Raw genomic sequence first — 27,382 nt, 5'->3', positions numbered from 1 at the left:
AAGTAAATTAGACTATGTGTATTTTTTATCCATTTTTGGTGCAGCCCATTGTTCTAGAAGTAATTAAGCTTATGCTTTGAACTGCATGCATAAGAAAACTCACATATTACTCCTCTACATTAAATTAAGCATGTGCATCAGTATTTGCAGATTTAGGCCCTTAGGTCATTTGGAACAGGTCCCCACAGCCTGGCCCAAATGCCATTAATTATATGGGGAAAAATGTTCAGAACAAATGCCTTTAGAAAGATTTCTAGTTTGTGCTAAAGAAAATACAGAACTACGTGAAAATACAGCCAGAATTGGATGTTAATCTTTGGAAATTTCCCCCATGTGTTGAACTCTAAGGAGAGGTCAGTTCTCTTTATGGTGCAAAACCAGGCTGCAGAATGATCCTCCTTGTCACGTGGGGGTTGAAGAGTAATGTCATCTGCAGCTGCTGAAGATTTAGAGGATCCTTCCTCTGGTTATCCCACCAAGCTAAAAACGTTAATATGGATGTGACTGCAGGTTAGTTATGATACCCTACATGGATTTATTGATTTCCATGTATATCACATTGAAGAAGTACAACTGTCATTGGCCTAGATCCATAGGCTCCCTGAAAGTCCTGAAGTCCACATTGTGAGAGCCAGACAGAGAATCCAATGAGAACTATTCAAAATTATCTAAATGAGTAGAGAAGAGAATGTAAGCACTTTCTTTCCAATGAAACAATGCTAGATTGCTCTGCCCCCTGACTAAAGAACATTTTTTGCCACTTAGCCACTCCTCACACAACTAATATTCTAGTAGTCTGATGCATATCCAAAGGAAATTACTGTAAGAAATTGTGCAAAATTTTTTTCTTTACAAATACTCAATAGTTTTATTACGGAATTTTCCACACAAAAATGTTTTTCTGATTCACAAATATTACTTTGGTTTTCCAATCTAAATACAAATTAGCTTCCCCATTTCTATGAGTGATTTTAATGTGTAATTACTTCTAGAGATCTACAGGCAAGTGACATTGTGTGAGGCATATAACACTGACTGTCATGAAAACATGTGCACTGTAAAATATACCAATAACATAGCTCTTGTCCACCCAACTGAAAGTCTGTTTTCAGTGGGTTTAGGAAATCAGCTTTTTATGTAGTTGATTAATAAAACTCATTATACTTTAAAAAAAAAATTGAATGATTGTGCAGTGTTAGCAGGCTGACTACTTAGCTTTTCCCTCTTTTCAATTTCGATATGCATATTAAAGCATAATGCCCTTACTTTAATTTCTTGGTATGCGATGTCCTTAGGGCATTCCTCAGCTATACCTTCCCTGACTTAATATGCAGTGTGTGAATCAGAAAATAACTTTTAGTCTGTGGGTCTGAACTGCTTGGCATTCCTTCTGAAATGTTCACCATTTGAAAGGCAAAAGTCAGACTTTGGATTTACTGGGGAATTTTGACACCACCTGGAATTCCTAGACACTTCAGATGGCACAAGGCTGTTCTTATGTGTAAAACAGCAGGACTCAGGGTAGCAGCCCCAATTTATGTCTGTTACCCTGCTGATTTTTCAGGCTTGAAGCACTTTAATGCTTCAGGCTGTAGAGCAATTCAGTTCACATCGTATTAAGAAATGCTGGAATCTGTAAATCATGTTGTGGGTACCTGTCCCAGCATCTTTCACAAGCTGCTGTAGTGTGACACTCACTGAAACGAGGTCCTGGATGCAGCATTCTTTCACATTACCAGTTCTGTCTTGGAGACAAGTTGGAAAACCCCTTACTTCCAAGAGTTTTCTCTGGAGTACAGTGGGAGAAAAACCTCAGAGGAGTAGTCTGTACAGTGCACACTGCTTAGATCCTCTCTCCCTGTGGAATGAATCTAAAACCCAGCAGAGCTCTGTACTAGGACCTGCCACTTTGAATTACACAAACCTTATTTTTGTAGCAGTTTCTTAAACTCTGCTGCCTTTGTACAGTTCATAGCATTTCCAACCATTACATGTCCGGAAAAGAAAAGCCAACACAGGCATTTTGTAGCAGGAAATCGATCAATCCTTCAGAAGAGTAAATGCAACCTGGCAGTCAGGTTATTATATTAGTCACCTATTATATAGGTGAGAGACAACACACGTGAGCAGTCCTGTAGAAGACAATGTCAACAATGTCAACTATATCTGTAGTTGCTCACTTACAGTGGAGGCTCAAAATCAGGGTTTCATCTTGCCCTAAATACAGGAAATGTACTTAAGTCTTGTTGGTTCCAGTGCTTTTCCATTTAGGATTAAATTGTCATATTTTGTAGGTAGTACAAGGCTAACAACATACTGTTTGTATGTTATTTGCAACGCAATAGAGGAAAAAATATACCTAATATGTATATTTTTCAATAGTAATGTTAATTACATCATAACTTCCAGGAGGCAATGATTTTATTTTGTTTTTAGGTGGGGACCTCCCACAATTTAGTGATTTAACATGTGCAAGTGCTGTTCCCCCCATCCTGTGCCTTGGAGCTGTGCAGAATGAAAGCTGTTCAGATTTATGGGGGCACAGAGAGACTGTCACACTTGGAGTGGCTCAGTATTCACACTGTCACGTAACCAGCATGGGACTCTGAGCAAAGAGCCAATTTCAAGCAGTTATATCTCTCCTGTGTCATAGTCTTCCTCTTGCTTCCAGGAAAAAAAAAAAAAATAATAGAAACAAACACTATGGGTTTTTGTCTGAATTTCTGAACTCTCTCAGCTTCTCTCATATCTCACTGTGTTCAGTGCCCCTGCTGCAATTTCCTGTCCCTCAGGGCAGGGCTTTAATTTCTCCTGACAGCTAGTGAGGTTATTGACTAGAGAGTTCCAAAGCTAAAATTGCCAGGCATTTCCACAAGGGAATATAACACAAACTTGTTTGAACCCATTTGTTCTTTGAAGAAGGGTCTATGTCAGTGTCTGTCTTCTCTCTAATGACTATTCAGTCCCACGAGGATTCCCAGTAAGAGGCAACTGCCTTGCCTTCACATAGCCACGTTTTTAAACCCTGTCCTGAATTCATACAGTATGTTTGCTTTCCTGTGGTCTGTTGGCATGTGTCCCATACTGGGGCTGGGGAAATGATGCAGTTAAAAGCTGCTGCTACTGTGAGGGGCAAGCTCTGATCAGATCTGCTTGTTTCTCAGGCAGCGGAAGGATGAGCTGGAACAGAGGATGTCTGCTCTCCAGGAAAGCCGAAGGGAGCTTATGGTTCAGTTAGAAGGCCTCATGAAACTGCTGAAGGTAAGGAACTCCACCTGGTACTACCAAGGAAAACACAAAGTGAAGTGTGAGAGAAGAGGGAGAATATGTAACCATAGAATTCTGCAGAAGCTGACTGTTTCTACCCACAAAATTTGGCTGTGTTTCCCTCCCTTTTTATTTTTTGCCTTGATCTTTTACTTCAGGGGTTTCGGATGATGCTCAGATGCTGTTGTTCCTGTAGCAGCACTGCATCATCATTGTCACCTACTGCTAAGAGGAGTAAGAAAAAGAAAAGAAACCAACAAGTAAAACAAGTTAACTGTTAGCTGTAAGGAAAAAAACCTCAGCACTGTACACTATTATTCACTGCAGCTGACAGTATAGAATCACTAGGCTAGTTCCTTTAACTTTGCCCTTAAGTTAAAGTTTCTTTAATTTACTCAGTTGCTGGTTCTGTCAGATGAGTCATTTGACAACCACATCTACATCTCTCACCTCAGAGATGCTTTCCCTACAACCCTTGTTTCATTTTTGCGGATACAGAAGCATGTCTCAACAAAGGATCTCAGCTAAGAACAGAGATATCAAAAAGCATGTGCATTTTTAAAGACAGGCTAGGGTAAGATGGAGGATGTGGTTTTATTTGCAGCTCTGTTTTACCTGATGTGCTTCAGGACAGATGATGCAAGAAATTCACATTGGACAAAAGTGCCCTGAGTAGCATAGGAGTCTGTGTTGTTGTGTATGACAGATCAAATGAGTTCATGGAAATTCAGTGCAACTTATGTCAAATATGGCTCAGAAAAGAGCAGAAGGAATTCACTGAAATCCATTTAGCAACATGCCTCCATTTAGATGCAATATGCATCCATTTGGATCCATTTGCATCAAAGGATGAGTTTGACACCTTATGTCATTTGCCCCGCCTCAGACACAGGCTTCTGCAGCCACAATGCATGAAGTGGTGGCACGTCAGCAGCAGAGCCCACTGAAGAGCCAGCAGATTTTTGGGAGCTGGAAGTAGTCAGTGTACTTTTTGTTCTACCCATGAAATGCTGCAGTGCCACAACTAGCAGTGAAGGCTGCCTGCTCTTAGTCACTGTCTGCACAGAGAAAATTTGGGGTAGGAAATGACAGCAGCTTTCTGCACACTTTGCACTGCTCTGGTGTTTCAAAGTGTGCAGAGGTGGGACCTTAACCTAGTTTCATATCTTCAACTATCTTGATTGTACCTTTAACCCTGGGCTCCAAATCTGGCTTTGTTTTTTGTTCTTCACTTACATCCTGGCTCATCTCATGTGCTGCTCCTCTTTTTCTTTAGGAAGAAGAATTGAAACAGGTAGCAAGTTACCATCTCTTTGGAGGCCTTACTAACTCCTAAATGTGATTGTGTTCCTGTGATTTGTGTTACTTCCTTTGCTTGAGAAGTGTGTGTGTTCTTTTGACTAAAATTAATATTTTGCAGTTCTTTCCCACATTAGTGTCTTGAAGCAATTTTCACAATGAGACATCTTAGCACTCAAAAAGCACTGGAAAGTGAGTCATGGCTACAAGGACTCCTTTTCTCTCTCCTATAAATTAAAACACGTAAGGTATAGAAACCACCCCTAAAATGTAGTAAAACCAACCTAGAATATGAATTAAATGGATAACATTTTGAAAACATAATGAGAAATTTTATACTTTCAAGAAAAACATAACTGAGCTTAAGTTTGACAAGGGCAATGAGTTTCAAAGCTCATTTTATCCAGAAAAAGTCAAGGCATATTGTGCACATCTTTAAAAGTTGGCACTGATGCGAACAGTCCCATGAGTCTTCAGGGAAATAAATGTTTCCTGCAATCTAGATCAAAAAGAGGAAGTATTTACATTAATAATAGTAAATTTTAGAAGATTTAATTGTTTCAGAGCTTTTCAGTATTGTAATGGATCTTGGAAATGTATTAGGCTTAAAAAAAGAGACTTTTCAGATAGCAGTCTGATTTATGAGTTCAATAAAAGCATTTCATTTTAACAAAATGCTCTTCCTCCTGCTTTCATCAGCAGAAGTGCAGTCACAAGTCTGATGTGTCCTGTCTGTTTTACAGCATGCAGAGTTTGTAGGTAATGCTTACCTTCATAAAACCAACATTTGGCTAATTTTTGTAGAGCATCAGTTTGCTGCACACAAAAAAATGAATCTAATCAAATACCACCTCCGTGTGAGGGCTGTCTTTTTTGATTCTGAAGATCTGTTCACAAAAGAGAAGCTTCCAGTGTGACAGGAGTTACCTTATCATATAAAATGTTCACTGGACAGTGTAAGTGAAAGCACATTTTCAGGCTGCTATGAGGTATTTTTATGGGATTTTTTTTCCCAAGAGTAATAGCCTTACTGAATACCAGGTGATGATGCTAAAGAATTACTCTCACCATTTCCATTTAATGATCCCCATTATGCTATGCCATTTCATGATCTGTTGAGAGAAACAGGATTAAATTAATTTCTGGAGGAATTCAATTGGAATGAGCAGTCTGGCAATTCATCTAATGCTTATGAATTATCTATTTCTCCATTGCCCTTCCTTGAGAAAGGATAATGAGTTCTTCACATCCCTGTCGTTTGACGAGGCTGTGTGATTTCCCCATATGTCATCCCAGTTCAGTCCCAGCAGAGGGAGCAATGGGCTAAAACTCCTGGAAAGCCAGTTTTCATTTCAAGCATTTTATGCTAGGCAAGCGTGACACTTGATAATGGGAAAATTTTACTGTCTAGCAAGAATTAACTTAAGAGCTGCAGAAATTTGACTAAGGATGGTGAATTAAATAAAATACCTGAAAATTTTCCTGAAAGGCATGAGAACACTGATAGCTGCAACCAAGTACAACACAAAAGCTGAAGCCATCCAAATATCCACGAGGCTGTGGTAAAATCCCCTTTTAGCATGCTTTAGTCCTTAGCTGGCAGAGCTGTCAAGGTTTGGGAGCAATTCAGTGCTTGTCTTCTCTGCTGACCTTACCAAGAAGTTAAGACTGGCTGTCCTAGCAGATTTCAGACCATTAGGTCTAGCCTTTGAAAACCACAATTCTCCTGATAACCACTAAGCAGGAATCCAATCCTAATACCACTTCATTCCCACAAACCTGGGCCGAGGTGGATCTAGATGAGTAAAATATATCAAGTTTTCACCTCTCTGAAATCAGGCATTCCCTAATATCCTCCTATTTCAACTTGCTGTTCATCAGTTCTCTCTGATACTGCCCAAATAGTATAAAAAGTGAGCAGTTTTTTTTCTGGGCAAGGAACTCTGTATGCTTCATCTTCCCGTGCTTCCCAAACATTTTGTGTTTGTTTATCATAAATACAAGATCTCAGTCATAGCTGCAGAGCAGACAAAGGGTAAGTACTGGGTATGCAGCAGCTTTCATGTCTCTTAAGGGAAAAATTCCAGCCCAGAAGTACTGGCAGGCATCTGTTATTTTTCGTAAATAAAATTCCTATATTGAGGTTCATTCCTGAATATGACTTGATGACAGTAAGCAAATCTTGTCCATTTTTTCCCCCTCATCTTTCTCTGAAAGTTCCCACTGTTGTTGGTGTTCCCAGAGCAGAGATCAAAGGCAAAGGGGAGCTAAGGAAAAAGGCAAGTGAAAAAGGACATTTGCCTTTCAGAGAACTGAGAATCAAAAATTCTTTTGCAAATGTGTTTCAGTGAGGCTGAAATGTGCTCCATCAGAGCATGAAGGAGGAAGGCTGTAGATCCTGGATGCCCTGCCTGGTGTGCAGGAGTTGTGACTAACAAGGACTTTGAAGCATCTCTAAGTTGTTCTGGGCCTTTCCTCTGGAGGACTAAATATCTCCATTTCTGCTGGAGCTGGTATAGATGATTCTAGAAACAGGAGAGCATCTGGCCTTTATATATTTGATTTGCTTTTCATCCATCATTTAAATGTTCTAAAACCAGTCATTAAAGAAATAAGAAGTGTTGAATCCTCCATTCTTCCATCAGTAATGTGGTTATTTCTCATAAACCTAATTTACCTTTGATGGCTTTCAGGTGATAATGTCCCTCAGAAGGGGGTGATAGGATAAAAGAACAAATAGCTTAGTATTCTGATATATTGTTTATGGTCCAGGCCAGGAATTTATAAAAATCTCAAGGGCGATCCTGCACTCACCCTGCAATGGACTGCTCTTGTCTTTTTTAGAATATATTTGCCAGACATAATCAGAGCTGCAGTGGCAACCAATAACAGAGTCAAAATAAATGCCAGGAGGAGAGTTAAGAAATCCTCCTGCATTTTTAAAATAAAGGCAAGATAAGGGAAACACCACCCCTCCAGTCACTTTTGACTGAAAACAACCAGGAGCTTGTGTTTCAGCTCCCCTTTAAAATCTCTCAAGCCACCTCCATCCTTGGCATCAGCTAAACACTGGGTTTCAAAAGCCACGTGCAGTTTGGGGCAGGCTCCAGCATTAGTTTTTTTCTTACCTGGATACACATTCCCAAGACTTTGAAACAGGGGATGAGAAGAGCGCCGTGTCTCTCGGTATCACTCACCTAACTGCATTAGTAAAAATTGCAATTTCGTAAAGTCTGCTTGAATTTCAGCTAAGTGACCCTAACTGCGAGGTGCTAACAGCATGACGTTTATATGACTGGTGTTAAAACATTTTCACTTCCAGCAGCTGAACCCATAGCAGGAATTCATACTGCCCTATCCCCACAGTGTTTTGGGAGTGCCTGAGTATGTCTTGTGGAGCAGATAATTTAATAGTGGCTTAAATAGTTCTCTAGCTCCAAATTAAAAAAGCAGAAATTTGTATTATTTACTGTGAGTGTCAGATTTGATGTGAGTGAAAGGTTGCACGTACCATCAACTTGTCCTGCAGGGAGGCAGAGGGCAGGGTTCTGCTGAAAGGGGCCGCTCCACTGCCTTGCCCAGGCTGAAAGCCAACGCTGGTGCCAGCAGCTTTCCCCTTCTCACAGCCAGAATGGGTTACAGTTCAGCAGACATGCATGTGAACTGGGGGAGTGAGAGGGGAGAGGGCAGAGAGGTCTGTGGTGTGGTCTTTATTAACTTGGATTTTTTTTTTTTCATTTAGCTGCCTGACATTTTCCCATGCTTAAAGGAAGTCAGATCTTGACTCATATTTTCCTACTTACCGTTTCTCTACACAGAAGCCTTGCTGCCAACTAACAGCTGACTTTGGTTTATTTCTTCTAGCAAAATTAACATTACCCAGCTGATCTACAAACAGCACGATGCCTTTGAGCTGAGGGATGGGTGACCAGCAGAGCGGGCAGGCCCTTGCCAAGGCCCTGTTTAACCCCCCGATTGTTTTGCAGACGCAGGGGGCGGGCTCCCCACGCTCCTCGCCCAGCCACACCATCAGCCGGCCCATTCCCATGCCCATCAGGTCTGCCTCTGCCTGCTCCACCCCGACCCACGCACCTCAGGACTCTCTGACCGGGGTGGGAGGAGACGTGCAGGAAGCCTTTGCACAAAGTAAGTCTCATTAATAACTTGTCTGAGGCGCCTGGAGACTGGAGAGTCATTATTTCTTGTGGTTACCGACTAAATGTACTTGAGCTTCTGAGTTGCGTGCGATGAAACAAAACAAAACAATAAATATCTGTGACAACTGCATTTTGGCATCGAAAATCAACCTTGTCAGCTTTCAAAGCAAGCAGGTAAGCAGAAACTGGACAGTGATGCCAATTAATGGAGTTTGGGGTAAGAAGGAATTTTGATGCAAGAGGGTGAGAACAGTTAGCGCTGCTCTCTTAACTGGAAAAATGGCTATTGACTTCAACAGGCATTGTCAGTGTGTTTGGTTTTAAATAAAGATTTTGCTAGAAGTAAATGATACAATCATAGAATTAGTTCAGTTGGAAAGGGCTTTTGGAAGTCACTGTGTCCTTCTGCCCCAAGAAAGAGAGCTTCAAAGTGAGATCAGACCATTCAGGACCTTTACCAACTGAGTTCTGGGTGGCTTCTGTCACTCCTTTTCTCTGTTGCAGTGTTTCACCATCCTTATAGTGTAAGTTTCTTGTCCTTCTGTCTGTTTGGGACATCCCTTGTCTTTTTGCTTTGAGCCTGAGAAGAGTCCAGTTAGACTTGACAGGAAACAAGTCTGAAACTCTAGGTGAAGCCTTTCTTTGCATTTCCAGAAAACTGTCATGGCCTTCCCACTCTTTTTACAAGAATAAATTTTAAACTGTTTTGAATTTCTAGGGCCACAAATTAAATTATTATGTTGAATAACAGAAAGTGAATAGTCTGTGTTACCTAAATGAAGAAATATTCCTTATTTTTTTTAATCTACTCTCTCTAAAATATTTACATAATTGCAATTCTATGATCTGAATAAGTTTTTTTCCCTCTTTCCCCAGCACAAATTAAACATAAGTTTAAATGTAAGCTCAGGAGTTCCTCTGCTACAGTGGATGCATGCTTCTTCCCAGGAACCCAGTTCAGCCTTCTCATGCACCCTTCCCCTTGACTTTACTGTGAATTATGTCTTTGTGTGTATTTTTGGACAAGGTTAAATCTGTAATGCAATCAAGAATTTTCTCCTAAAGTGCTGGTCAATTCAAGTATTGAACACAGACATAATTCTTGGTCCCAGCATAACGGGTTGCTGCTAATCTCATTTTCTGTGGCAAAAGAAAAACAGGCAATATGTTTTCCTTTTTTTCTGCTATGAGAAAAATCGAGACAGACAAAAATAATGGAGCCCTAGCTCCTGTGCTGCTATTGGACAGCCTCTCTAGAGTTAAGAGTGAGATAAATAATGTAGTGGCCACAATAAAATATCCATAAACAATGCTAAGTCTGCCTCAGGCCAATGCATTTTAAGTGTAAAAATGTGTTCTGTTGAAGATCAAAAGCAATATAAGTAGTTATGTGATCACATTTTAAAACTGCTGCGTTTGATAAATACCCAGGTTTGTGTCATTATTTACTGTAAGCTCTAGTTGGGAAGGTCAAACCCAAAGAAACTGAAGCCAGCATTCTGCCACATCTTGACATACGACTGTGAGCGGGGCTGGGCTGATATTTTATGGCTCCATTCTCTGCTGCACCAACAGAGATCTGCCTATATACACTTAATGCAGACAAGCCATCGTAAAAGGACGTTTTGTCTTATTTCTGTTTCTCTTTCACATCATTTGCAACAGTTCGGAGGCACAAACTTGGGAAGACTTTAGGGAGGGAGTGGTTGTCTGTGTATGTAAGAGAGAGTTTAACTACTATAATTTACATTCCAGTAACTGTTTGCTAATGGATACATTAAAAACAAACCTCTTTAGGATTTGAGAAGCTTTTTAAAATGTTTTGGTTTGCATTCAGCGAGTTTTAAAATATCTACAATAACTGATTCCTGGAAATAATTCCATTTGGAAGACTAGCGATTCTGTGGAATATATTGATTATTCAGCTATTCAACAATAGTATCTGTGTTTGGGATTTGAGGGAGTTAAGCACACGTTACCCACAGACCCCTCCAAAGGAAGGAGTATTCCATGCAGCTCACAAGACTCTCTCACGATTGATGGTTAAGGGACTATTGCCAGGTTCAGCAGGGAAACACTTCTAGATGCACTATTAGGAAGAGTTTAAAAGCAGCCTGGGGCTGTTTAGAGAGGCAGTAGTGCTTCCTTTATTAAAAAAAAAAAAAAAAAAAAAAAAAAAAAAACAAGGGGGGCTGGGAGGAGAGAGGGAAAGAGAGTAAATTATAGAATGTACAAGAAAGTCCTTGAGCTGCAAGGAGGGCTGAGAGGGAGCAGAAATCCATGCAGTCTCGATGAGGGATGAGGTCAAGTGTGTTTCTTCAACATTTGCCATAATTATCTGGCAAATACCTGGCAATAATGGTGTCATTAAACTGAGCTGTGGGAACTTAGAGAAAACAGTTCATTTCTTCCCTCCTCCCCCACAGGCACTGTAAATGAGTTCATGCTGGATTTAATCTTCCAGGCCTGGTCTGCTGGTGTCACCACACAAATGCGAGCTTGATGGCAATGAATAATCTCCACATATCTGGCATTGTGATTAAATGAAGCATGAGGGTAGGCTTCTGCTTTTGCATACAGCATAAGTAAGTGAGGCCATTCTGCAGAGAGCTCTTCTGCACGTGCCCCTCCTAAGGACTTTGATACCCTGAATTATCACGGTGACAGCTTTCAGCAGGGTCAAAACTGCTTGTAACAGTAAAACATATGTCGTGTGAATAACAGTAACACTGTGCTTTGTCCATCTCTTGCTTCAGGTGCAAGACGAAACTTAAGAAATGATTTGCTGGTGGCAGCAGATTCAATCACCAACACCATGTCTTCTTTGGTAAAAGAACTAAATTCTGGTGAGTGAGGCTAACAAGGGGGACTTGTCACCGCAATGACATTTCACATTTAAATGAAAAAAAGTGGGTGGTAGGAAGATACATATCTTCAAAGCTTTTCATGCTTTTATTTTAGAAAACCCTAAATATCAGCTTCTGGAACTCAGCAGTTCTCAACACCATGGATGTAGAGTTGCAGCTGGATACAGTGAAAACTTTGTGATTCCATATGGAGAGGGATTTCACTCTACAGAAATTAGAATTAGCATAGATCATACAGGACCTGTTGTAAAATGCAGTCTGTAGTAATACCATTAAAATATCCTACCTAATAACTGAGATAAGCAAAAACTTCAGTATTTGGTTCCACCACAAGAGGAAAACTATAAGCTTTGCCAATATAAGTAGAATAATGCGATTTATTCACTGTGAGGAGGTGGCATTCTCAGTTGGAAAGGCAAAGAAATGCTTAAAGAAATAGGCAAGTGTACTTTTGTGAAAGTTAAACAGGACTTTTTGCTTCACAGAAGTGGGCAGCGAGACAGAGAGCAACGTGGATTCTGAGTTTGGACGGACTCATTTTGATGACCTGGTTCCATCTCCGACATCTGAGAAGGCTTTCCTGGCGCAGATCCACGCCAGGAAGCCAGGATACATCCACAGCACTGCTGCCACTGGCTCCATCCGCAGTGACATGTGGGTACCTGCCTGACACCCCTTCCTGATCATCCTTCTTCCTCTGAAAACATGGTGCAGCATGCAGTATTTCCTCTCCCTTTCAATTATTTGGGTAAAAAAAAAAAGGCATAAATCTAAGTGAGGACTGCTTCATGGTTCCATAGTAGTGGGCTCTGTAAACAATAAAGCCTGGAACTTAGGACTCCCCCAGGAGTGAGCTGTCTCACATCCATGCCTGGAGCACTCAGGCAGCATGGAGGCTGTGAGACAGCTGTTTTCCCAAACATGCCCTGCAGTCCTATTCCCTGTTTATCCAGACTAAGGGACCTGTTGGGACTCACTGGAAAAGGGGAAATGTGTAAATGGAAAAGACAGAATGCTTTTCATTGACCTACTCAATTGATGAACAAACAGATTGATTTTTACAACCTGATCCTTCCTTTCAGAGACAATAGGCATCTTTCTAGTTATTTTTAGTTCATCCTCTTTGTATGAAGCTATTGAGAACTTTGTTACTCATTTCCTTAGGGGAGTGCCTTCAGCAGAAAATGCCCTTTGGTGTACTTCATGAGAGAGGGAAATAACAGAAGTGTTCTACACTGCCAGGAAAATACTAACCAGTGGAGCATGTGATTAGACTAAAAGTAACCCACGGTCCTCATAAATTACAATAAAGAGAAGTTTTATTGACTCTGAATGTCTTTCATCTCAGGAGGCTATTTATTAATGATTGTCTTTAGGGTTACAGAAGATGGAGACCCTTATGTCAGAGCAGATGATGAAAATTACGAGAATGACTCTGTCCGCCAGCTGGAGAATGAACTGAAAATGGAGGAGTACCTGAAGCAGAAGCTGCAGGATGAGGCGTACCAGGTGGGAGAAGATCACCTGCTGCCCATGTTTCTCCATAAGTGAGAAAGGATGATGGCCCTCAGGTGCCCAGTGCCATCTAACCAGCCCTGGGCTCTGGGGTGTGATCTCTTCTGGGTTATCAGAGCTGCCACATTCCAAAATCTGCTGCCACCCTTCCACAGACATACATGCCTTTGTGCATATCCAAGAAGGCCACATGCCTGAGGCATGCAGCAGTAGTCCATAAGGGTACCAGGGAACCAGGTGGGACAGAACTGCTTCTGAGCTTGTTCTTTGCCCATGTCTTCCAAGTCACTTAGGTCTCATTCCCCACTGCCGCAGGTGCTGGTTGGTAGAGTTGAGGTGTCCTGCTGTTTTCATATATTATTTTTTTTCCCCAATAGCAAAAAACATTCATAAGGGTTTCTCCAGTGTGAACTGCAGCTGAAGCGCAGTCTGTGTGTTACTGTCATTGTCAGAATCTGGAGGTACAGAAAAGGGTCTGAAACAAATTGTATCCCAGAGAACCAAGTATTCAACAAGCATCTGGTGCAGAGAAGCCTGGGGATTTGTTATTAAACACCTCCCTGAGGAAGCTCTCAAAGGGCATTTGTTTAAGAGTCTGAGTAGAGCAAATATGCCAGGGGGAGCTGAAACTCTGTAGATGCCCCTATCTGCATCATGGTCTCCAGTTCTACCTGGTGTTGCAGATTATTGCCATGTTTTCAGTTATTCTGACTTGGAATATCTGAATTTTAAATACTTTGCTTCTTATAATGTTGGAACTAGTGTCAATAGGAGGGAAAACCGAGTTCAGTAATTTGGGAGCAGAGCTGAAGCAAGCAAAAATAACTTTGTTCCCACATGGCGATTGGTTCAAATTTGGACTTCACCCCTAAAGAACATAAGTGGGTTAAAAAACCAAATTAGACATGTTCTGAGAGATGAGATGTCTGCAAATGAGGTTCAAAATCACTTTATGGGCAGGAATTCTTTATACTGCTGATTTCTAGGAGCTAATAAAATCTGCCCTTTTTTTCTGGTAGTTTTCCTCTAGTGTTCAGTGCTGGTCACTTTGGAGACAATCTGTGTCTGACAGGCTTGTGTTGTAATGAAGATTGGCTGCTCTTTTGGTCTTGTTTTCTGTAAAGCTGTTAGGATATGTTAGTCTTGTAGAAGTTCACTGAATCTGACCAAAATTTGAGGTAACTTAGAGGTTGATGTGAACATCTTTTTATTGTTGCTGTTGTTGTTGATGTAGACCTGCTGCATGCCCATGGTAGCTTGCCAAAAAGTCACGTCATTGCAGAGGTCTTTAAGGACATGACAAAAGGAGCAGGATCATTACAGATCATTTACTAAGGCAACAGCAGGTGACATAGGGGGAATTGTCAGAATTTTTTTATCCAAGATAGGAAATGTCAAAAATCACAGCCTTTAAACTTCTGAACAGGACGAACAGCTACTGCTGATGTTATGAAAAGCAGTTGTCAGTTCAGAGAAATGCCTAAATAGTCACAGCTGTCAGGCATCAGATAATAAATGCTATTCTTGCTGGTAAAAATTCCATTTTCTTTAGAGAGAACAACAGACCAGTTTGACTGTATCTTAATTACAGTATGGAAGTGCAATGTATGGCAACAGTGTTACTTGAGTTTCACAAGTTACAACGGGATTTTGTACATGCATACAATTCAGTATGTATGTGCACTGCCAATAAAGGCAGGAGGAGTTATGCGTGTCACTTGATGGCACTGGGTGTTACACTTACTTCAGTCGAAACAGTTTTTCTGCTGTTTTCCACCAGCATTCCCAGGAGAAGGGGAGGAAATCTTCTCCCTATTAACATCAGAATAAAACTCCTGAATTTAGGTGAGCCAAGACTAAATACAAATGAAGATTATTCCCCATTGTTCTACATTATTTGTTTCTACCAGGGCAACAAAGACAGACAAAAACCCCAACACACACACACCCTCCTCCAGCCAAAAAAAAGAAAAGCTTTTTTTGTCAAAAATATATTCACTGAGGGAACAGAAAGTCCTCATTCTAGACAAGTTCTGCTTTACAGCATTTTTTCAAAAGAAGTTTCATGATGTACTTTAACTGTCTGTGTAATTGTCAGCTTCTATCAGGCAGTGATTTGACCTTAGTGACCCGTAAGTAGAATCTATTTTTAGTTGATATCACAGCCCCAAAGCATGTAATGGCAATGCATGAGAAGTCCTTCCCAGTATGGGTGATGCCACTTAAATTAGGGAATGGGTTTAAAGGAAGCAAGAAAAGGTATTAAGTTGATAGGGACTACTAAAATGATTAGGAGCTGGTTGGAGAATGTCATATATTGATCCCAAGACACGTGCTTTGGCATTGGTTATTCTCTGCAGTTTGCTGTTTATTTGTGGTATTTTGCTCTTCTATCCCTTTTTCCACTAATATCAGTGAGTATTCTAAAAAAGCCACAGCTTTCTACTTTGAAAAACAAAGCAAATTTCTGTTTAGGGTATCCTGTTGAATAGAGGCCGGGTAAACTATTCTCATTTGCTTGGAATTTATTACAAGCTGTTTTACTGTTTGTACTCACATATACACTGCATTCATCTGGATTGCCAAAAAAAGCCAGAAGCTGTAGCTCTTGTAATGCAATTGTCAGCTGAAAAAATCTGCACGGAGGAACTCCTACTAAGGTTGCAGAATGGTCACCTCAGTAACAATCTGGTAACCATTTTTATGTTTTTAAATGTCTCACTTCATGTAAAATCAGCACATTTAGAAAAACATGTAGATGTAGTGTAGCATGAAAGATGATTGGCCCAAACCCACTCTTGTTATTTTGTGTCACCTTGTGTCCAAGAAGGATTTTTGTGCTAAACTCTAATTTAGTATTAAAAAACCGAGATACATAGGGAAATCAGGGACACAAAACCCTAGAGGAGGCTTCTTTCTCTCTCTCTTTTTTTTTTTTTTTAAAGCATGTTGTAAATAACAAGTATCTGTATCAGAAAATACCCCAAACACATTTAGTGTGCAAGTGTAAATGCTAACAGTGTGTATCCTCCCACATCTGTTTCCACTTTTGTTCTTGGTACAGTCTTTTGCTGATATGTTGTGTAAGACAGTTTTCACTGGGTTTATTTTCTGAGTCCCTAATTGCTCCCTTTATTTCTAGGCTTGTGCATGGCTTTTTTCAGAGTAATACACTGCCTGGCTGCTCACGGGCTTAATTTGCATCTTCCTGTTTTCTGTCCTTTGTTATCTACAGGTCAGTTTGCAAAGTTGAGTGCAATATTCTACTCTCTCCTCTCAAGTAAGTATTGTTATAATTCAAAAGAAAGTTTGGAATTAATCCTCATAATACACATTTCAGTTGCAATGCATCTTGTGACACCTGAATGTATGTGACAATGCTGTTTCTTTCTCCTTTTAACCTGTGTTGGGATGCCTTGGAATTTCTCTGAATCAGTTCTAATTTATGTATCTGTAGTCCTAGTCCCAAGGATTCCTGTTAAGCCATCACCCTTTTTATATTTTTTCTTTGTTGTCCATCAGAGTGAGTGTGAGGTTTTTATCTTCCTTTCTTCTGTTAGAGCCGGGATTAAAGCATGGGAGACGCAGTTTTTGTGTTCGGACTCAGATGTCTATTAATTCTTATCTATAGTACAGTCTCACGAGTTGTGAGTTCTAGCTAACAAGGTAGAAAATGGCTCCATCTCTAACTCTTTCCAAGGTCTTTTAAACATAATTTGTCCAATAATGGGATGACACCTATGTTATTTGTACTTTTAACCCAATAACCAAATACCCATGGTCCTCAATGCAGACCTTTTCACCCAGTTAGAAAACACCACCCAAGCCCATGAAGAAGAACGTGAAAAAAGAAATTAGCCAACACCCGAAATCCTCGGTCTTGCTCTATATATACTACTATGTATTAAAACCTTAAATCCTAAGTTTTGCACCCTGTGATATCATGCATTTCTATTCAAACTACACACCCACAATCCCAGCACCATCACTCAATTTCAAAAGCCTGTTCCACGGCCTCAGGTCAAGCGTAGTGCTTGCTTGAGGGTCAGTGCCTTTTAGCACAGAAAGCCTAAACTCCTCAGTTTCCAGGGTTCCAAAGAGTGGGAACGGGGGCTTTTCATCCCTGGGGATGATGACAAATATATTAGCCAGTCCAGAGAAACCTTATCCAGAAGATAAGGAATCAAGATTACATTTCAGGAGACCTGAGTATAATTCCTTTCAATGCTTTAGTCTTCCTAGGATAACGGAAATAAATAATTTCTGATGAGATCAGAACATCTACTCTAGTCTGTGAAACAAGAAATATGGCAAGATCTATAAATTCCCTGCTGTCCCATATTCAGGTCATGTTCCTTACACGTGCCAACCTGATAGCTGCACATGAGGATCAGCAATTGTGTTTCTCCTCAGGAAGATAGACATCTATTTTTATGAAGTAGCCTGTTATTCTGAACATTTGCCCAGGAAATGGGAGTCCACACTATTCTTCTTGCCTCTTCTGAAGCCATGGACTCGGCATTTCTGATTTTCTAGGAGAGTGCAGTGCCCTGCTGTGAAGATGGCAGTGAAATAGTGCTGTCCATCCTGCTGAGATACTGAACCATGGGCTAGCGGGGATGGAAAGGGAGCAGAAATCAGAATAGGGATCTGATTCTGGCCTACAGAGCCTCTTCTTCAAAGCCAGAACTAAAAGCAAACAGAGGTCAACATTCAAATGGATATTGGAGCTTGGGAGCAGGGTCGTGTTCAGATGAGCAAAACCAGTGAACTAGCCTGTGCCAACTCTTTCAGGAGCTCATGTTGTTAGATTTTGTCTGTCATGTTTTATGCTAGACCTCCTTATTTATATGGCAATTTTGATGGTAAAACTTGACCCTGGTTCAAGCGGTTTGCATCTTCTGATGACAGTAAAATTTGTCTGTTAAAATGCGTACCTTGTGAAAGCAGCTGCTAGTGGGTATTTCCAAAGCATCTGTCTCAGTGTCTCTTGCAGCTGAAGCAGAATAACTGGATGTGAAAAGCAAGTAAACTGCAATACCCAGAGTACTATAAACACCAAATAACTGCTCATAAAAATTCTCCTAACATTGTTCCTCATGTTAAATTCATTTTCTCAGTAGTGTTGTTAAAAACATGAGCCGTGTAGAGTTTCCTAAACACTGACAGCCAGAAAAATAAGTTTTCTTACTCTGTTTTGGTGCAGTTGTCAGTTCTGGATCAGGTCATATGAAAAAGAAAGTAGATCTTTCAACAACAATATGTGTGTATAGCTAAGGGAATAGTGGAAATTTTATATATAACTGAATATAATTACAATTTGCAATAAGAAATAAATTTGCAATAAGAAGTAAATTTGCAATAATAAGAAAAAAACCCCTTTTTAATTAGAATTACAAAACTCAGGCAATTCTATTTCAGGTTTCCTCTTTTGTTGTGAAGCAATGTAAACATAGTGATGTGGGGAAACATACTGCCCTAAAAGCATGGCTTTCTTGAAAATACTTATCCTGTCTCAAATTAGCAGATATCTGATACTGAGATACAATCTCATCTCCTGGATGATTTTTGTAGCCTTGTCAAAAAGAAAGATTTTCACAGTGAAATTCTTTTCAGCTCCCAGGGGAGCCCTTTGGCCAGTACCATTCCTAGGAGCTGTAAGAGCCCAGCCCTGCAGAAACTGGCATGCAAAACTGGTGGACTTGGCACTTCACCTATAGCCACAAGAACAAAATGTATTATGGTAAATATTATGGTAAATGCATCTTCACATGGTAAGTGAATCTTCTCGAGATTCACTCCATTGTGAATTTGGAAGTCTCTCATATTGGTACTTACATTATTTGGTACTTACATTTCACAGCACTGGAAAAATTACTTCAAAATAGTTTATACCAGTCATGGTATGTAAAGTGCTTTTGCAGTTTTCATTGGGTTCTTGCTTGAGGCTTAGAAACTGCATGAAGAGTTTTATTTCTAAGTCCTTATTCAGTCAATAATGATACAAATACTGTCGATATAGCCCTAGATGGCCATAGGAAGTAGAAAGCCAACAGACTTTCTTATCTCACACCATATTACATTTGTACTTACTAAAATAAAAAAACAAGCAAACCAAAGATGGGATAAATGAGATCAGTTTATTGCATTGTAGCTCCTTATGAGTGATATTGCTCTGATGGCCAGCCACAGAGTTTTGTTCATTTCGTTATTCATCTGAAGTTGATGTTATTTGATTGACGATTTTTGTAATCTATTTGCATTTGCATCTTTAAAAGTGCTATGTACAATTTTCCAGAATTTATTTTAAATAGAATCTACTATAACAAATTCCCAAGAGAGCAAATGATTCCAGTAATATATAAAACATAATTTAATCGGGTTTTCAATTTACTTTTTATGTTCAATATACTTGTATTATTTTTAGCAAAGAAACAGAATGAATTTGAGCTTGTTTTCAGCAAGTACTAGGCAGATCTTGACATTAGGTGAAACTGCAACTTTGATGTTGTTTTACCTTTATCTCCTTGATAGCATTTGGTTTTTTGCCAGGGGTGGCCAGTGGGAGCAGAAAGCCTGCATTTCAGGAAGTGTTTGAGAAGTTGTCATTTTCAATTACTTGCTGTTGAATCGTGCAGCGGACGTGTCCTCACGAGACCTACAATATCCTAGATTTTCTAAAGCTGTGCTTTCTTAGTGCTGGCACACATTTGAATTGGTCCTGCCTGTTTCATTTATATGCATTATTATAACAGGAGAGAAGGTGTGAAAAGCTAATAGAAATCAGACCTAAGGCATCCACTAAGAGGGAGTACAGAGAGGAGGCTTTATTGCAGGTTTTATTCTCAGATTTTAACTGTGAATTTCCCAATCTTGACAAAACGTAATAATTTCCATTAAAGATTCAGTTCCATTCCCACTCCAAACCTTCTCACTCTCTCAAAACCTTATAACATAAGCTGTTGTGGGGTCTGAAGCTTTGGGTGTCTGTGGATGACGTTTTCCATTGCAAAACTGGCTGAATGGTTTATATTGAAACAGGTGGAATATTTTTAAAACACAAAAAACTCAAATCCTCACAAATTTTTGATGAGTATGCATTCTTAAAAAATGCTGTGTGTTCAACCTGACTGTTTTTCCAGGACAGAATTTGTGTTGAGCAACACTTCCATATTTTTCTCATCTCTTGCCATTTTTTGGAACCTCTGCTTTCATGGTAATCAGCAGAGATTAGGAGTATCATCAGATGTCAAGCGATAAAACCCATGGGCCAAGGGAGATGGTGTGGTCAGTCTAGTCCAGTCTTTTTCATTTTTTCTTGAATAAATACATAAAATCCAGCATTATCTGGACCATTCCATTTAAAAATAACAGCAGGATAAGAGCACAGTAATTTTCAAAAATGTCTGCTACATTCACTCAGCTGTGTTTTGGTTTTCTTTTATTTTTGGTTTATTTTTCTCCCTATGTCCTCCTCTTCTTAGCATGTAGGTGTAAAAATCACTTGCAAAAAACTGTGACCAAGTTAACAGGGAACAAGGAGCTTGAATTTGTGAATTCAATTCTAAAATTACACAAGTGGTGGGGATGTTTTTTTGAAAAATCACTGACAAGTAATAGAAAAGAACCTGTGGATTAAGTAACGGAAGAGGTCTAGAAACAGTTTTATATAATGACAAATCATACGAGTCTTAACTTGGAATGAATTTTGGCCCTTCCAAAACATTGCAGTGAATTTAAAGCTCTGAGGTTCATTAGTACTCATTACTTCTTGTAGGAAACTATCACTATCCCAGTGCCGGCTGTGGAACAGAGAGAAGCCTGGGGAGAATTTAAAATAACCCTTCCCACAGTCCACCAAAGAGAAGTAATTCATCCAGAAAATATGAAGCAAACCCAAGTGCTTAACATTACTGTCAATGTGTCTTAATGCATCCCATGTTTCACAAGCCACTCTTATTTTACTCTTGTGGTTTATAATGGTACCATCACGAAATACGAGATGTGCCTATATTTTTGTATATTAGGAAAAATTTTGTCACCAAACGGGTTGCCAAGCATTGGAACAGGCCACAGAAGAAAGTGGTTGAGTCACCATCCCTGGAGATACTTGAAAGGCATGTGGTTATGGCACTTGGGGACATGGTTTAGTGGTGAGACTTAGCAGTGCTGGGTTAATGGCTGGACTGAATGATCTTTTCCATCTTAAATGATTCTATTATTTACATAACCCTGAAGCTGATTCAGTAGAAGTCAGTCTCAGGCAACTGAGAAGTGACCTCTTCCATGCCTTTGATTTGCATTTTTTTGTCTGAATTGTGAAGAGCAAAAGGAAAAGAGTTCCTTTGCTAAGGTTACCAAATTAGTTTGCAGATTTAGGAGGTACAGGTGCATGTCTGATTTTTAAAAGATACCATTTAAGATGTACCTCAGAGATGTTTATGGAGCTCTCACTAGACTTGCAGTGCAGATTTCCTTTGCATTTATCAACCAAAAGTTAATACTTGTCTCTTGTAACCACCTGACACAAGGAGACACTAAATTAAGATCATCATACCATTTGCCATGCTTAGGTATTAAGGAGTGGGGTGGAAGTGTTTGTGCTTGAATAATTAATACAATCAAATGGTCTCAGGAAGGAGAAGCAGCAAACTAAACTACCTGACCTTTCTTCGATCATCAGATTTAATTTAACTATTTTTGCCAGAGTGATTTGCATTTCATTTCTCATCTCTTAGACCAGCCTGAAATGAGTAGAATTCATGTATGGGGAGGGGTATATTATACTGTGATTATCATATCTCATGCAATGCAGATTGGTTTTCTTCCTGAGGTAGTTCAAAAGAAAAAGGAATGAGTTCCTTAACTTAGGAAGGGTCAAATGTGTAAGCAGCGCGTTTACAATAAGTGGGCCAAAAGCAGAAGTTTGCAGTATTACCTGACTGTAAATCCTCACATAATTCTGAGAAGAAGTGGCAGTAACCTATCAAGCATTTTCCATTGCCAGCTAAAACTTGGATGCCTCTTCTGTATAATTTAACATACTCACCGATGGTTCAGGATACAGAGGAGCACCAGCAGAAACTGGTGCACCAGTGGACTAGGCTGTTCATGAGCTGTAGCACCCGGAATCATCCTTTCAAGTAACTGCAGGTTTTCTTAGACACAGTAAAACATACAAGACATGGGAGGCTCATGATGGTGAGTGACTGTAAATCAAGTGGCTGAACACTGCACAATGCGGATAAACCATGGTTTCATGTTCAATAGTCTTATTTATAGAGCAGCCTGGAAGGATAGAGTGGAAGGGAAAATAGAAACACTGCAAATCTGTGTCAATGAAGACTGAGTTATCCCAAGGTCCCGCAGCAGAGCAGGCAAGTCTTCTTGCCCATGGCAAGGAAAGTATCCGACCTCTCATGTACCCTCTGAGTTTCTATTTACAGCTCAAATACCTATGGCTCACCTAGGTAGAAAAGCTTTTTTCCTTTTTTAACTCCTTGAGGGATAACCACAAGAATTGGCCGTCTCCCTTTTCCTTGCAATGAAACAGCAGTCGGAGGCTTTACTTGCTCTGCCTGCGTGGGTGCAGCATGTTAAACCAGCACTCCTTAAAAACCTTCCATAAACATTTCTCAACAGGGCAGCTGCAGTCAGACAGACAATGAAAGCTACGTAAGAACTGATGATGAGGAGAGCTGCTTTCGGACAGACGATGAAGAAAACTCAGCTGCAAACTTCACGGAAGAGTGGAACCAAGAGGTGCAGCGTCTCTTGACAAAAAAATCACATAACTAAGTTCCGAGGACTGTAGCACAGTACTTTTGTTCTAAGAGTTGTAGTTTGTAGATGTGTGTTTTTTGACAACAAGGCTTTTGTTTAAAGCTAACTTATATTAGCTACATCTTCTGTAACATGGCTCATTACTGGCAAAGCAAAGCAGACTGACGCGCGTGCTGCTGTCACACACGGCGGCGCTGTTAATAACTCACGTAAACCCTTTGCACATGATATTGAACCTGTTCAGTTTACAATGACAATACTGTTTATAGTTAGAAATTTGATTTCTGAATACTTTGAGATTTTAGTAGATCAGTTTACTATACACTGTACATTTTTTTTTTCCCCACGGGAGAAATAAAAAGTGACAATTATGCATTTAACACTGAATGATTATACTCCTGAGTGTATATATCTAGTAGCCCAAAAAACAAAGTACCAGATTATATTTGCAATTTGTTTGCAAGTCTTTAAATTAAGGCTTATACAAAATGTACTAAAATAATAATAATATAATTAATAATAATAATAAACTTCTCTAAGTTAGGGCTAATGTGTAACTTAGGAATGTTTCTTTCAAAATAATCTAACAAATCAGCCATAGAAGTTAGTGTAAATATTTTTTTTCCAAATAGATATCATATACAAAAGGTGACATTCAAATGATATAGAATCTAGTTTTTAAATCAGCACAGATCTTCTTAAAACTGTGAACTATGTTTTGAAATACTCGTTGCTAAAGCTGTTTATAAACCACAGGTGCCATAAGATCCCTGAACTGACTGATGTTACGTATAATCCTCCATGGTATTGTTTCATTGATGTTTTAGCTTTAGTAAGCATGTGTTCAACAAACCAGCTCTTTCCATCTCTCTGCCCCTCCTCTTCCTCCCCACCCCCTTCCACTATGTTATTTTCGAGGCCTTCAGCTTTAAATGTACAGGCTTAAAGTGCGCTTGCAACTGTTTTCTTTTGATTTCCGAATGTGTACTGCCTTAGCCAGCCACCAGATGTTCTGCATGCCCTCTTGGAAATGTGTGGTGAGACTCTTTCAGAGCTGGATGGAGAAATAGCGATCAGTGAAAAGCACAAGAAGAGCAGTGGATTTTTTCGAAAGGACAGGCATACAGTTACAGAATTGGAGTTTCGTCCGGTTTAGTATTTTTCCAGTATCAAGGCATTTCAGGAGAAAGGGGACTGACCTGGCTATTAGGCAGGCTTAGGCACTGAGGCTGTTGGCTAAAAACCATTTGCTCCGCTGTGACTACAAACCTACAGATACTCCCGAGCAGGCACTGACACAAACTAGCATCAACGTGCTCCCCAGGGCACCCTGCTCCCAAACAAAGGTGACACCTCAGTGGCACGTGGCGCTGCCATGCAGAGGAGCCAGAGCCAGGCCAGGGACAGCTGGAGCAGCAGCTGGGCAGGGACACCAGGTGGTGTTCCGTGCTGGCCTCCCGGCCCTCCTGAGCTGCGCAGTGTTAGCTCGGGGCCCCCTCTGTGCCAAGGTAGCTTCACTGCCCTAATGCAATATTGGGCTTTCAGTACCTGGCTGACCTGAAGTGACACTGCCTAACAGCCCTGCAAACAGTGGTGTTTCATACAGATATTTCACACCAGCACCGTTTGCCTACAGCAAGTGATGAGATACCCATCTAAAGCAGGTTAACGTGGCTTGTCTGTCCTTGCTTTCATGGTGACGTGGATGTGTGCTGCCGTATTTATGTGAGATTGCTATGTAGCTCGACACTGTAAGTCCACTTGTTTGCATGCATTCTCCAGGCTCGTGGCTGTTTCCCTGGGCACTATGTGTTAGGGAATGAGTATCTGTATGAAAGAGCTGCTGCCATTTTTCACTTTCATATCATTTTATTGTGTATGCAGATCTCTTGTCTGTATATCCTTGAGTATCTGGGCTTGCTCTCAGACATCCAAATGCAAACTAAGGGATCCAGATATCTTCATGTAAGCTTTTCATTTTTGCAATCACTGGTCTTTGCTCCTGGGATATGTGCCATCCTGGCAAGGCAGGCGCCATATCCTCTACTGTCCCCTCCTCCAACCTCCTCTCAGGAATGAGTTAGCCTCCACTAGTGCCTAGCACTCCATGTTTTAAGCTACTCCAGTGAACCTGTAGACATTGCTGTCAGCTCAGGATTCCAGGCAAGCATTTCCTGAACAGGGAGAAAACAAGCTAGAACACAGCTACATGCAATGGCTGAATAATTCAACCCATGTCATGTTTAACTGTACCCAAAGTAATAGATCCCTCTCATCACCTTAATGTCTGCGTGCTCGTTATCACCATGCTTAAAATAGATGCACTAGACTATATCCATTGCAAGAGCTTCCAAACCAGGAGTAAGAACTGAAGGTGACTAATCAAGCCCCTTTCTTTTAGGCTGGTGTCAGCAAGATGATCCCTTAGAGCTAGAGTTCTGGGTCCCTTATGCCCTGGAGCTCTGAGACGAAGCACCTCTTACTTAGCTCTGCAAATGTCTATTTTGAGCATTTTTCCAACTGTTAAGCTGGCTGCATTTTCACCCAGCTGGTCTTTGTCTGTTTGTTGAATATTATTTTGGTTATGGTTTGCGGTCATTAAAACAAACACAGTTACAGAAGAGGTCCCTGGTACGGCCCTTTTCTTAACTACCAATGGCCCACCGCAGCCGTCAAAACTCCGGGTGGTTTTACTGTCACTGGAGGAAAACCAGTGTTTTGGAATCAGGAGACAGGGATGTGAAGATGTATAGGGTCCTTGAATGTCCAAAGCGAAGGTGGAGAATGGGTTGTCTGTAAGTAGTAATGTTAACTAAACTGCATAAAAAGGTGTGTGGCCTTTGTTGTGATATAATATGTATTTTCTTATATGCATGAGCCAAATCGTTGCATCATGATTTATCATAAGTGTGTCCGCCTTTACTTTCAGTCGTCATCTTCTCCCATCCTTATTGGTTCTTGGCAATTACTGTAGATAGACCTTGTAAATATTGCAACCTCGGGTTGCTGTAATCGCATTGGTTCAATTCAGCAGACGGAGCTGTGAACAACAAGCACTCCACAGTGTCCTGAAGAGTAAAGGGCATTTTTACCTTTGAACCAAAAAAAGAAAAAAAAATTATGAAGAGTTACATCTTGAGGCTACTAACTGCAACGCATTTTTAAAACTACTGTACTTGACACCACTTGAGACAGATACAGAGACACTAAAGATGTCACGATATTCATTGGTATTGTAACAGAACTGCTATTGTATGGGGTTTTTGTATTGCTGTTAAGTATTGTTTTGTGTGTGTGTGTTGGAACCTACTGGGGACATGTTATATTTTGAAGTGATTAAACTATTTAATTGTGTGTCTATATTTTGGAATGGAATTATTTCTTCATTAAAAAGATTTTTAAAGGAATTTATGGAGCATCATGTTTGTGGCTTATTGATTTTGGATGTCCTGTTCCATGGAGCCCAAACAGCATTTTTTTTCAGTAGGGAAGGAAAGTGTGTCCCTGTGGTGCAGCAAGTAGTCTTTGTCTCCTCCACCACTTCACGAGAGAACTCCTTCCACCACCTTCCACAGCACTTTGAACTTGGTACCAAGCAGCACCTCCTTTTAGTGGCCCAAACAGTTTCCTCTTTCTTTCTTTCTTAATTCTCTGTATCTTTAGCAATTTCACTGCCTGAAAATGAAGTTCCCCATCTGTAAAGCACCTGCCCTTGTATCCACTTAACAGCAATGAAAATGACCATAAGCAGAAGACATCAGGGCCTGACAAAGGCACCTGGTACAAACTTAGAAGGTGGTACGTGGTTCTTAGGAACATAAAATATCTGCAATAGCGTAATTTTTTCTTAACCACTGTGTTGCTCCGGCCTTAGAAGGAACAAAACGTTGGAATGGGCGCATTTGAATGGCCTTACCATGCACAGTCACATATTCTTGTTACAGATGAACACAAAGTCTGTTTTTCCGATCATGCTTTTAAGGTGTCTCTCCTTGTAGTTGCTGGTAATTGCAGCTGGTTGCTGACCTAAAAGAGCATGGAGTTGCAAAGCAAGAGCTCATGCTTAAAGCAGCAAGTTTGTGTTCCGACGCAGTGCTTGGGGCTACTTCATCAGGACGTGGCAATGTCTGGAGTGCCCAGTGGTGCAGCTGGGTGTGGTGGTGGCCCTTTCCAGCAGATGTGCTGCAGCTGCTGTCCCACAGTGCGTCCCTGACATCCAGAATATCCCCAGCTGTACACACAGCATTGTTAGCTGGCCAGTGAGTTACGCCAGGGTGAGGTCTGTTCGATGGAAAGCAGTAGCAGCACACCAGAAATACTCTCTTTCCACTTAGCAGATACCCCAGTGTGCTGGGAAGTAGATAAAGCCCAGTCTGCTGCCTCCTTCAGCTCTAACTGCTCTGGTAACCTATAAATCACCAGGGTTTATTTGCCCTAATTCCCCTGTCTACCTGTTGATGTTCTTCAATAAAGATGATCATTTTACACTGTAAA

At 40.5% G+C, this 27,382-nt stretch overlaps 1 protein-coding gene across 23 annotated transcripts in view; it reads left to right on the top strand.

Moving 5' to 3' along the window:
- Positions 1 to 26,295, top strand: part of DTNA (dystrobrevin alpha) — a 224,334-nt gene extending 198,039 nt beyond the window's left edge. For 16 of the 23 annotated variants that reach the window (XM_058420159.1, XM_058420166.1, XM_058420154.1 and 13 more), the window contains 7 exons: positions 3,165 to 3,261; positions 4,544 to 4,561; positions 8,553 to 8,712; positions 11,480 to 11,569; positions 12,076 to 12,244; positions 12,967 to 13,099; positions 22,748 to 26,295. In XM_058420159.1, coding sequence (XP_058276142.1) covers positions 3,165 to 3,261; positions 4,544 to 4,561; positions 8,553 to 8,712; positions 11,480 to 11,569; positions 12,076 to 12,244; positions 12,967 to 13,099; positions 22,748 to 22,903 — 823 coding nt within the window. In that variant the 3' untranslated portion in view covers positions 22,904 to 26,295. Of the gene's footprint in view, positions 1 to 3,164; positions 3,262 to 4,543; positions 4,562 to 8,552; positions 8,713 to 11,479; positions 11,570 to 12,075; positions 12,245 to 12,966; positions 13,100 to 16,340; positions 16,386 to 22,747 lie in introns of all 23 variants that reach the window. The other 7 variants (XM_058420178.1, XM_058420170.1, XM_058420156.1 and 4 more) reach the window with 2 other exon arrangements.
- Positions 26,296 to 27,382: the final 1,087 nt, after the last annotated feature.

This window comes from Hirundo rustica, chromosome 1, assembly GCF_015227805.2.
Source record: "Hirundo rustica isolate bHirRus1 chromosome 1, bHirRus1.pri.v3, whole genome shotgun sequence".
Taxonomy (NCBI): Eukaryota; Metazoa; Chordata; class Aves; order Passeriformes; family Hirundinidae; genus Hirundo; species Hirundo rustica.
Note: the sequence above shows the minus strand (reverse complement) of the source record. Positions and strands in the feature narration are given on the sequence as shown.